General features: G+C 40.8%; 1 protein-coding gene across 5 annotated transcripts in view; it reads right to left on the reverse strand.

Moving 5' to 3' along the window:
• Window positions 1–4,174: 4,174 nt before the first annotated feature.
• TSPAN33 (tetraspanin 33) overlaps window positions 4,175–12,089 on the reverse strand; it is a 48,100-nt gene continuing 40,185 nt past the window's right edge. For 4 of the 5 annotated variants that reach the window (XM_075857550.1, XM_075857551.1, XM_075857552.1 and 1 more), the window contains one exon: window positions 4,175–6,481. In XM_075857550.1, the coding sequence (XP_075713665.1) occupies window positions 6,380–6,481 (102 nt within the window). In that variant the 3' untranslated portion in view covers window positions 4,175–6,379. Of the gene's footprint in view, window positions 6,486–12,089 lie in introns of all 5 variants that reach the window. The other variant, XM_075857549.1, reaches the window with a different exon arrangement.

Genomic DNA, 12,089 nt, shown 5'->3' on the forward strand with positions numbered 1-12,089 from the left:
TATCTGTGGTGTTACACAGTAATAACGGAGTACAGATAATGTAGTAGACGTTACCTGCAATCCTATGTGTTATCTGTGGTGTTACATAGGGCTGCACATGAAATCTACGACATTATCTATACTGGGTATATATGTGCCTGTGTGGGTATATATGTGTCTGTTTGTGAATGTGTCTTTGTGCTAGTATATATGTGCCCTTTTTGTATATGTCCCTGTCTGTGTATTTATCTGACAGTGTGTGTGTGTGTGTGTGTGTATATATATATATATATATATATATATATATATATATATATATATATATGTGTGTCTGTACGTCTATATATTTACCTGTATGTATATCTTCCAGATGTGTGTGTGTGTGTGTATATATACACATACACATACACACACACACACACACACACACACACACACACACACACACAGTCGGCGGTCGGAAAACGTTTAAGCCAAAACCAGGAATGGAACCTAAATAAAATAAATATCTAAAGAAAGGCCTTATAGGTCTGCTCTCCTGGATCCAATTGTGGTTTTAGCTTAAAAAATGCAAGCAAAATATCCTGAAAAAAAGTTAATAAAAGTTTATCAATAAATTATATGTACACCAAAATAGTGCTTTAAAAAAAACAACTTGTCCCGTAAAAAAAAACGAACTCACACGGCTATGTCTACGGAAAAAGAAAAAACGTATGGCTTTTGAAATAAGACGATCAAGAAACTGAAAAAAATTGTTGAGTCATTAAGGGCCTGTTCACATAGCGCGTATTTGGCGCGCTTTTCGGCCCGTAAAGCAGACGTGATTTAAGCTTCCCATTGACATCAATGGGAAAGTGCGCCGTTAGTGCATATGACATGTTTTTTTACGTCATCATATCGTCAGGTCTATTCTTTGCCGCATAAAACGTGCCTAATTCCCATAGTCAATGGGAGTCCTAATTACGCGCCAAAAAAACAATCAATGAGCGCACAAAGCGCGTCAAAAAACGCATGTAGTTTAAAAAGCGCTATACAAAAACGCTAGCATATTTGACACGTTTACACATTGTTTTTTTTTAGCGTGGTTCACTAAAACCATGGGAGTTCCAGGTATTTTGTCAGTGATAAGGACAGTGGCATGCCTTCAATGGAGGCAGATCACGCAACTGCTATGGGGCCCATGGGCTGAATGGCCCTGCCTCCTGTCCCGCCCCATCAATTGTATGTGATGCCCAGCCAGTGGCTGCTACCGCCAGCACCATATTTAACTTTATCTGCTTCCTCAGAACGCAGATACAGTTGAATACCATGGTGACAATGATGAGGCAAGGAGCCATCGACCCCTGATGTCAGCGCAGGCTGGCGGGATACCTGAAGAGTCATAAAGAGTGAGCTGGTCCCTTCATCGTGGGAACGGGGCTAGGTGAGTTTTGCTCTTATTATTTTAATATATTATTTCTGTTTGGGGAGGCACTAAAGGGGCATCACTACTATGTGGAGGGCACTAAGGAGACATCCCTACTGTGAAGGGGGCACTGTGGGCATCAATACTGTGAGGGAGGCACTAAGGGGGAATAATTTGTATGTGAGTCATTCTCACTGTGTTGGGAGCAATCTATGTGGGTGCATTAAGGGGCATCCTTGCGGTGTGTGGAGCATTTTTACTGTGAGGGGCATCATTTCTATGTGGAGGCACTAAGGGGACATCCTTACTATGTGGGGTGCTAAGAGGCATTATTACTGTGTATCGGGCAACTAAGAGGACATATTTACTGTGAGGGGCATCTTAACTGTGTGAGAGGTACTAAGGGGGCATTAGAACTGTGCGGGGGCATCATCCCAGTGTGGGGGCACAAGTGCTGTGTACTGAACAGAGGGTGACACTTTTAATGTGTCGGGCACTATCTGTTTGCCACTACTGTATTCGGGGGCAATATCTGTGGGGCACTGTTTTTGGAGCAGTAGGACATTGTTAAAGGCGTTAGCAGGATGGGAAGATACTGTACAGGGCGAGAATATGCTGGAAAAGTGAAGCGCTAACGATTATCTGGACAGCGAACTCTACAGAGGAAAGTCGTGGTCAGGAAAAGTCTTCATAATGGTCTGAGTCGTATGGAGAGAAAAGGGAAAGTTAACCAGTCGAATCAGAGGAGGCGTTACCTGTGAGTCACTGGATATAATTGTACTGTATTCATTGCACTGTAGTAACAGTGTGGTAAAACTCTGCAAAGCGCCAATGTACTACTGATATGCAGGGGCGTCGTCACTTTCAACTGCATCTGCGTCCTTTGGATGCAGATGCAGTTGATTGCTATCAGCTCCCAGCACCGCCATTTACTCTCATAGGCTACACGCTATAGGCCACTTCAGGCCTGCAACCTATAAGACGGCAGGATGAGACTCCAGGGAGTCACCAGGGATCCTGTCTTGGTGACTCATAGGCTGCAAGCCTAAAGAGACTGAGCGGTTTGGCGTGGGAACAGGACTAGGTGAGTATTACTTAAATTAAAGGTGGGCACCATTACTGAGTATGGGTCACTAGGGGGGGCAGCATTACTGAGTGGGGGGCACTATGGGGTGGCAGCATTATAGAGTGGGGGGTACTAGGGTGACTAATATTTGGAGATACGCTACTACATATATACATTAGTGTTTATGATTGGGCAAACTATTTAGGAGAAGGGCAGATGTTTTTATTGGTACAAATTTCCTTACACAGCAATTACCAGGTCCAATGTACAGATGAGGTGTTGTATCTAAGCCTATAGTATTCTAAAAGTTGTTTTAAAACTATGCTGTCTTCAATATATTTTGTTGTGGGGAAGAAGGGGGTGAAAAATATACCTTGGGTCTCGTGCCCCTGAACTTTTTATATACTAGCAACACCCCTGCTGGTATGTGACCACTGTATGGTGATATTATTGGTTCAAATTGTATTGTGGGAGATATGTGGTCATGGTGTGGAGGTATTATTTGGCTTGTATTGATTTCAATGGGAGGTCTGAGACAGAAATGTCTGAAGAAAGGGTAGGACGCTTTTTTTTCCCCTAGTGGAGGCGTTTTCGGATGTTTTTTGGCGCGGCCTCTGACGCGGTTTCTGCGTCAAAAACAGTGCCAAAAACTTAGTGTGAACAGGGCCTTAAGTTTTACATGAAGATGGTTAATGTTGATGTCCGGGGCAGGGGGGATGGGTCATTCGAGTTTTCTGTGGAGCCCAGCCTTTTTTAGTTATGCCCCTGTATATGGACACTATAATGCAACCGTATTATGTCATTCTAAAACCAGCCTATGACACACACAGGATTATCCTTATTTACTATATAAAAGAGTTGCTTTTGTTTTCTTCATTCTAAAAAATATTCTTGTAGAAGAATCTCAATCCAACTCATTAAACGCGTCCATATGTCTCCATTATACTGACAGCAGCCAAAAGAGTGCTCGGGTATACCGTTTTTTGATGGATAGAATAGAGTAGTCAAGTATGCTAATCTATCCAGAAGCATCCAGTAAAAAAACATATCAGGCCTTCATTAAATGTAAGCATCTGGAAGCTCCATTGAAGTCACTGCCCATTATGAACAGTTATCACTAGAGCTTCTCAGTGCGGAGTGGTGCTGTCCGACTCTCTGGAGCGGGCAGCTTGCTGTGCCATCTCCTTTGCTAGTGTACTCCCTCCCTCTGCTCCTCTAGCATAGCTGAAGTACCCGGAACAGTAGCTGGGTTTGTGGAGGTGCCGAAGTTCTCTTCTTCTCACCTGCAGCCTGGGGACTCCAGCCGCTAGCGTCCGTCGACAAAGGATGCGGGGTGAGAGAAGTGGAGAGCCACGGCACCTCTATATATCTGGCTCCTCTACCAGGTAGTTTACCTATGCTGCCTGCGGGAATGCACTCTGACCAGGGACTCTGGCCCTGGGGAAGCTGCTAATGTAACTGTCTTCCGCCAGTGTAATGAGCCCTATGGATGCGTTTAACGTTTAAGTCGGGAGTCCCCAGCCAGAGTGCATTTGATGCTCTGGCCAGGGACTCTGCCATTATAAAGCTCCTGGCATCCTTGTCCATATATGCCTACAAAGTGGTATACATTGCAGCCTTCCAGTATATGTCAGGAGTCCTTCCAATGTATACCACCGATGGAAGACTCACAACGCAGTGTGAAAAAGGCCCTAATGCGTCAAAGTATACCAGTGAGACAGATGTTACTACATCACATTGTACTATATTTCATCCTCCAGTATATATGTTTGTACAATACATTCTTCTCCAAGTATTACATACAGTCCAAATAGAATGAATATTTAAACAGTACTGTTCCAAATTGCAAACATAGCTTTGAGAGCATAAGAGAATTAGTCATTTTTTCTTGTAACACATACAAAAATACAGTTTATTCTTATACACAGGACATAAAAAGATAGCTTTGTGAGTGAAGCCCTTTAGTTGAAATGATCTGTTTATTTTGTAGTCCCTCTGGACAAGCACATTCTTCAAGAAGCATTCGATTAGAAAATGCCAAGTTACAATGATGGATATCAGCTAAACACAGAGAGGCACATCTGACACTAGAAATCCTCAATTCTAGTGTCGAATAGAGCAATGGTATATTGGTCTGTATTAAAGTCAAGCCCCACTCAAAACCTGAAAATGCAAGAGTGCAGGAGCATAACTTTAGGGGGTATAGAGGCCCTGGTGCCTGAGAGGGCCCAAAGACCCTACTGCCTCATAAGAAAACACCTCCATTTAAATGTTACATTGTAGGTGGGGGGCCTAGAAACGTCAATACTCTGCAGGCGTGACTGTCACATCCTGGTAAGAGACGTTAGGGGATACCACTATAGACATTAGGTTGATGGTGGATTTGCAGACAAAAATCTAATGTCTATAGTCCATTTTCGGCTTTATTACCACATCAGTGAGACAAGACACAGATAGTCATTGTACTATATCTAGCATGTAGCAATATTTCTCCAGTTGCCTCCATTCACATTTAATTGTTTGTACATATATTTTTATATTAAAATATGCAACAATATAATAATCATCATAGTAATCTACAATACCTTACCAACAATTTACATTCATCTTATCTCACCAAATATTTATTTGTATCAGTCTTGTATTCACCGACCTGATAATTTCACCAATGCTGCAATTCAAAGGTTTTCAGCGCAGGGCTTTTTGGTTCCTTTAAACGCAGAATTTGACTGCTTAACCTGTCAAGTAAAGTGAGTGATACAGTGCATTTACACTAACATTGGAAAATCATATTTTGTAGTCAAACTCTAGAAAAAGGCATACACTTTTATCAATCATAGCTCTATGCGATAAAAAATATTTACTTAGCTGACAATGTGATTACCTTGAAGTTATAGTCTTCAGAATACATTCTACTTTTCTCCTGCTTGTATGATCTCTAAAGATGTCTGGTGTAGATAAAAATCTGTGGTCCCTGATGTCCATTATGAGACACTTTTGAGAAGATTCAATGAAGATTTTACTATAATCTTAGATTATTATACACATCGCAATAATAATTTAACATTCAAGAAACAATAATAAAACCATATCTGATAGAAAAGATGAAACAATCAACACTCACAAGAAAAACAATTTCTTGTTGAAGTAAAACACATAACTTATGAAGTGTTTGTTATTTTACTCACAATAATTCTAATCCATTGAATATGTACAATCGTCACTGAATCTCCTGACCTGTGTATGGCTAATTTAGTTAGGAACTGCTCCGAAAATGGTGGCACCCCAACTTCACAGACTGGGTGCACGTGTGTTAAATGGACAGAGTAGTAAGTGTGAAAAAAGTTACTTCACCATATTCATATTCATACTCAATTCAACAAAGGTTCATATGTAACCTGCTAGAATCCACAGAAAGGGAACTGTGCATTTAAGTGGGATAACCTACATTTCTCACATATCTTAATTTTAAGTTTCTTTGAAATATGTGGTCATTCACCACCTTTCACCGGAGAGCAGCACCCATTGAATGTTGTCCCTAGGAGAATGGTGTATATAGAGTTTTAAGGCAATCATCAGTATAGATTTAATACAATGTCATTTCAGAAATGCATATACCAGTATCAGAAATACACTATAACTAATCCAAGAATAAAGCTCTGTTAAATATGTAATCTAGGCAATGTGATCATTGTAACAGTACATAGGCTCAGGCTCAGCTTCAAGGGTTAATTTTAGTCCTTCAAATCGCTAACAATGAAATTCAACAATCGACACTACGGTTCTGACCCAGACGGATTGCTTCTTCCTTTCTGCACTGTTGCGTTCTGCTGCATCATCACACTGTGTTCAGGTTCCTGTGTGGTTTTCCTTGCCAACTGCATTGCTGCTGTTCAGAGCAGTGTTGGGCGCAAACGCCTATCCTTTTGTCAGTACCAAGGGTCTGACCGATGCTGTAGGTTATATCTTAGGAGTTTGATTTGGTCTTTTATCTGGTTAATCAGAACCTGAGAAAGGAGAATTCCAACCAGCTTTCTCAAAAGAAAAGAAAGAACAAACAAGAATTACCAAGAGTATTTCAAAGTGTTTCATCTTTAAGTGATGCATGAGATTAAGGTTCACCAATGACCTTACATACTGCAATATTGTACCTCTAGTAAATAAAATAAATCAAATTTCAATACTATAACTGTACTATATATGAGCATTATAGATTTATAAATGTATGCAATATACCACCTAGCAGTCAGTGGTTGTCACTTTTCTTTTAACCCCTTGAACCTTTAGGGTATGTTCACGCGGCAGCGTCCGTAATTTCAGCCGTAATGGCATGTTGAGGCGCTTTTCGCTGCGTCCATTACGGACGTAAATGGAGCTGTTTTTCCATGGAGTCAATGGAAAACGGCTCCATTTACGTCTGAAGAAGTGACAGGCAATTCTTTGACGCGGGCGTCTTTTTTACGCCCCGCCTTTTGACAGCGGGGCGTAAAAAAAATGACCGTCGGAACAGAACATCGTAAGACCCATTCAAATGTTTGCCGACGCTTTTGAGGCGCATTTTCTGACGGAATTCGAGGCTAAAACGCCCGAATTACGTCCGTAAATAGTGTGTGTGAACCCAGCCTTATATGGACTGCAGCTAAATTGGAACAAACATATAAATGGGTTTTTAAAATATTTACATGCAAGTTTGTTTATAATGAAAAGTCAGATGAAAATTTACATTATACAACTTCACAGATGATAGCAATTATTTTTTTATAGATGCAAGATCTTTAAATCAATGATAAATAATAGTTTTATACTTTATCATTAACCATGTTGCGCTTTTAGATTGGGCAATTAAAAAAAGGGTCTTAACCCATTAATGACCAGGCCTGAAAAGACCAGCTACATTTTTCTGTTTTTGCCTCTCTGCCCTTCAGCAGCCATAACTTTTTTATTTTTTCATTGACGGGGCCGTATGAGGCCTTGTTTTATGTGAGAGGAATAGTATTTTTTTTCCCCACAGTTTGGGGGGTAGAATTTTTTTTTTTTACGGTGTGAATATAGGAAAAAGCGATTCTCGACATTGTTTTTCTTGTTTATTTTTTATCCCGTTCACGTTTTACGCTAAGTAACCCATTCGATTAATTCTTCAGGTTATTACGGTTGTGTAGATACCTAATATGTGTAGGTTTTTTGTTTTTATTTAGTGTAGGGGCTATAAAATGTATTTTATGCAAAATAATGACTTTTTTTGGGACTTTTTTTATTTATTTATTTCTTTGTTACTTTTTTTTTTAATCCCATCAAGGGATAACTTTATTTTTTACTTTTAATGTATTCGCATACTCCTGTATGCTAATACATTACACTGTGTCCCTATATGACACAGGCTGCTGATCGGGCAGCACATAGTGTGCCCGAACAGCAGGCAAACGGAACAGACAGCCCTGGGGTCCTTTGTAGGTCCCCAGGGCTGACTGCAGAGGGATTCCTTGGTGTTTGATCGCATCACCTGAATCCCGGTGATGCGATCAAAGAGGGGAAATCCCTTTGATCACGGACCGCGGCAATCAAGGGGTTAAACAGCTGGGGTCCGAATGTTTTCAGGAGGCTGCTCTAAGATCAGGAGCTGTTAGTTACAGCTCCTGCTTAGAGGATGAGCGCTCACATGAGCGCTCATCAGCCTGATCCACAGCGACGCCAAAAGACGTCTCTGTAGACTAAGCACCTGCACCGCCTTACGTCAAAAGACAGTGGGCGGTCACAAAGGAGTTAAAGAGATAACATATAAGATAAACTGGTTTACTGACCTGAATAGTGCTGTCTCTCTGATTTCAGCACCGTTTTTCTTTTTTTCCTGGACTCCACTGTTCCAGAGATATAGCCCACTGTTGCGTTGTATCCTTCTATGCTATTTTGCTGTAGTTAGCCAACAGAGCGTGAACTACCCTTAAGCTGCCTTGCGCTGATTGGTCAGCATCAGAGGCAGGGAAGCTAGCTTCACCCCATTGGCTAACTACAGCAAATTAGAATATACAGAGCCAAAACAACAGTCTCTAGAGCAGTTGTTTCAGGAGGGAAAAAAAAGACAGAGCTGGAATCAGGGAGAGAGTGCTATTCAGGTCAGTTTACCAGTTCAACTTATATGACCTGCTGACAGGTCCTCTTTAAGGGACACACTAAAAGGTTGTGTTATACTTTTTGGTATCTCCTTTTGGTTGGATTAACGCACAGGCTATTCACATGGTGAAGTCAAATTGCGGTTTATTGCAAAATCGTGGCAAAACCACAGCACTTTGTGCGATTTAAAGATAATTGCGGCCAAAAAAATGTGTTTTGACCTCACCATGTGAACAGACGCTTAATGATTTATAATTGAAGTGTGTTTGTAACTAAAAATGCAGTGGTAAGTTTTGCGGTTAGTCAGTAAGAAAGAATGTAGTTCTTTGCATGTATATATATATATAATATTCAAAAAATAGGCAGCACTCCGCAATAAATGTGAAAAAAGGGTACTTTTATTGCCCCCTGTGCAACGTTTCAGCTCTGTTCTCTAGAGCCTTTCTCAAGCTTGAGAAATCTGCTTGATACAAATCAAGCAGAGAGGAAGAAGCACTCAAAAATAAAGTGGATTTATTCACATTGTTTCTCCTTCTCAATGAAGGCATTTTCAATGTACATACATACATATATACATACACACATTTCTGTTTCTGGCGGTTTTTGTTTTGGCAACAAAAACTACAAACTGTCTGTGTGACCTATGTTGTGGTTTTTGGTGCAAAGTTTTAAGGCCCCGAAACATATGTCCAGCGATTCATCATAGATTGCTTCCGGTGTGGTACAGAAACGCCAGAGGGAAACTGATGCCAGAACAGATCATATCCTTTCCTATGGGATTGTTTCTGGCATCAGTTGCATGTCTTTTAACACCGGATGTCTACCTTTGCTGGACAGAAAAACGTTACATGCAATGTCTGGCTATAATCTGGCTGTGGACGCCAGACCGGTGCTCATAAATTTCATCTGTTGTGTTCTGCTCATGCTAAAACAACTGGCCCAAGACATTTTGTAATTGTAGGCTACTATTTATGTATTTCCTGTTGCGAATATAGTGCCAACAAATTCCGCAGCACTGTACAGAGACTGTCATGTTAATATAGTGGCAACAAATTCTGCAGCACTGTACAGAGACTGTCATGTTAATATAGTGGCAACAAATTCCACAGCACTGTACAGAGACTGTCATGTTAATATACACCGCGTTCCAAATTATTATGCAAATGTTATTTTTCGCTGATTTTCCTAAATAGTCGATGCAAATGACAGTCAGTATAATCTTCAAGTCATCAACCGTTTGAATATAATGCAAATTTTATTGAACAAATCTCCTAACGATAACAGATTGTTTTTTAGAAGTAAAAAACTCAAGATGCACTGTTTCAAATTATTATGCACAACAGAGATCAAAACATTTTAAAGGTTGTAAAGAGAACTAAAATGGTAATTTGTTGAATTTGCAGCATCAGGAGGTCATATTTACAGAAAGCAAAAGCTCTTTCAATGAAAAAAAACTTAACAGGCCAAGTTACATGTTAACATAGGACCCCTTCTTTGATATCACCTCCACAATTCTTGCATCCATTGAATTTGTGAGTATTTGGACAGTTTCTGCTTGAATATCTTTGCAGGATGTCAGAATAGCCTCCCAGAGCTTCTGTTTTGATGTGAACTGCCTCCCACCCTCATAGATATTTTGCTTGAGGATGCTCCAAAGGTTCTCAATAGGGTTGAGGTCAGGGGAACATGGGGGCCACACCATGAGTTTCTCTGCTTTTATGCCCATAGCAGCCAATGACACAGAGGTATTCTTTGCAGCATGAGATGGTGCATTGTCATGCATGAAGATAATTTTGCTATGGAAGGCACAGTTCTTCTTTTTGTACTACGGAAGAAAGTGGTCATTCATAAACTCTACGTACTTTGCAGAGGTCATTTTCACACCATCAGGGACTCTAAAGGGGCCTACCAGCTCTCTCCTTATGATTCCAGCCCAAAACATGACTCCGCCACCTCCTTGCTGACGTCACAGCCTTGTTGGGACATGGTGGCCATTCACCAACCATCCACTACTCCATCCATCTGGACCATCCAGGGTTGCACGGCACTCATCAGTAAACACGGTTTGAAAATTAGTCTTCATGTATTTCTGAGCCCACTGCAACCGTTTCTGCTTGTGAGCATTGTTTAGGGGTGTCCGAATAATAGCTTTATGCACACTTGCAAACCTCTGGAGGATCCTACACCTTGAGGTTCGCAGGACTCCAGAGGCACCAGTGGCTTCAAATACCTGTTTGCTGCTTTGCAATGGCATTTTAGCAGCTGCTGTCCTAATCCTATTAATTTGTCTGGCAGAAACCTTCCACATTATGCCTTTATCTGAACGAACCCGTCTGTGCTCTGATTCAGCCACAAATCTTTTCACAGTGCGATGATCACGCTTAAGTTTTCTTTAAATAGCCAATGTTTTCATACCTTCTCCAAGGTATTGCACTATTTCACGCTTTTCGGCAGCAGAGAGATCCTTTTTCTTTCCCATATTGCTTGAAACCTATGGCCTGCTTAATAATATGGAACGTCCTTCTTAAGTAGTTTTCCTTTGATTGGGCACACCTGGCAAACTAATTATCACAGGTGTCCGAGATTGATTACAATGATCCAAAGAGCCCTAAGACACAATACCATCCAGGAGTTTAATTGAAAAACTAATAATTAAATATTTATGACGCTTAAATCCAATGTGCATAATTTGGAACACGGTGTAATGCCAACAAATTCCGCAGCACTGTACAGAGACGGTCATGTTAATATAGTGCCAACAAATTCCGCAGCACTGTACAGAGACGGTCATGTTAATATAGTGCCAACAAATTCCTCAGCACTGTACAGAGACGGTCATGTTAATATAGTGCCAACAAATTCCGCAGCACTGTACAGAGACTGTCATGTTAATATAATGCCAACAAATCCCGCAGCACTGTACAGAGACTGTCATGTTAATATAGTGCCACCAAATTTCACAGCACTGTACAGAGACTGTCATGTTAATATAGTGCCAACAAATTTCACAGCACTGTACAGAGACTGTCATGTTAATATAGTGGCAACAAATTCTGCAGCACTGTACAGAGACTGTCATGATTCACATGTGCGTGTAAATGGCCAGCTCAGACCAATCTTAAAATGATCAATGGTTCAAACTGTTTTATTACTGTTAATGATATCAATATGAGAGACTAGACATGGCCGCCGTGAAGTGGCAAGTGGGATTGCATACAACTTGATCAAAATGTTAACAAAGAACCTCATGTTCATGTTTATAAATTTTGCCTAGCCGCGATTGATCATAGTATATAGTGGATGTGCGGTCCATGTCTAGTCTCTCATATTGATATTATATAGTGTATCCCCCTCATTTCTTTTGTTTTACTTGGTACCAGCACTCCACACTTTTAGGAATGACCTAATAAGTGTTTCTGCTCTTGCTTGTACTCCTGGTTGTCCACTGGGAGTGCATGGTAAGGTGAGCTTATTCCAGCTGTTCATACGTTGTGCTACTGTGGGGTGGTGTCTGTTGCTGTGGTGCTGCAC

Source organism: Rhinoderma darwinii, chromosome 3, assembly GCF_050947455.1.
Source record: "Rhinoderma darwinii isolate aRhiDar2 chromosome 3, aRhiDar2.hap1, whole genome shotgun sequence".
Lineage (NCBI taxonomy): Eukaryota > Metazoa > Chordata > Amphibia > Anura > Rhinodermatidae > Rhinoderma > Rhinoderma darwinii.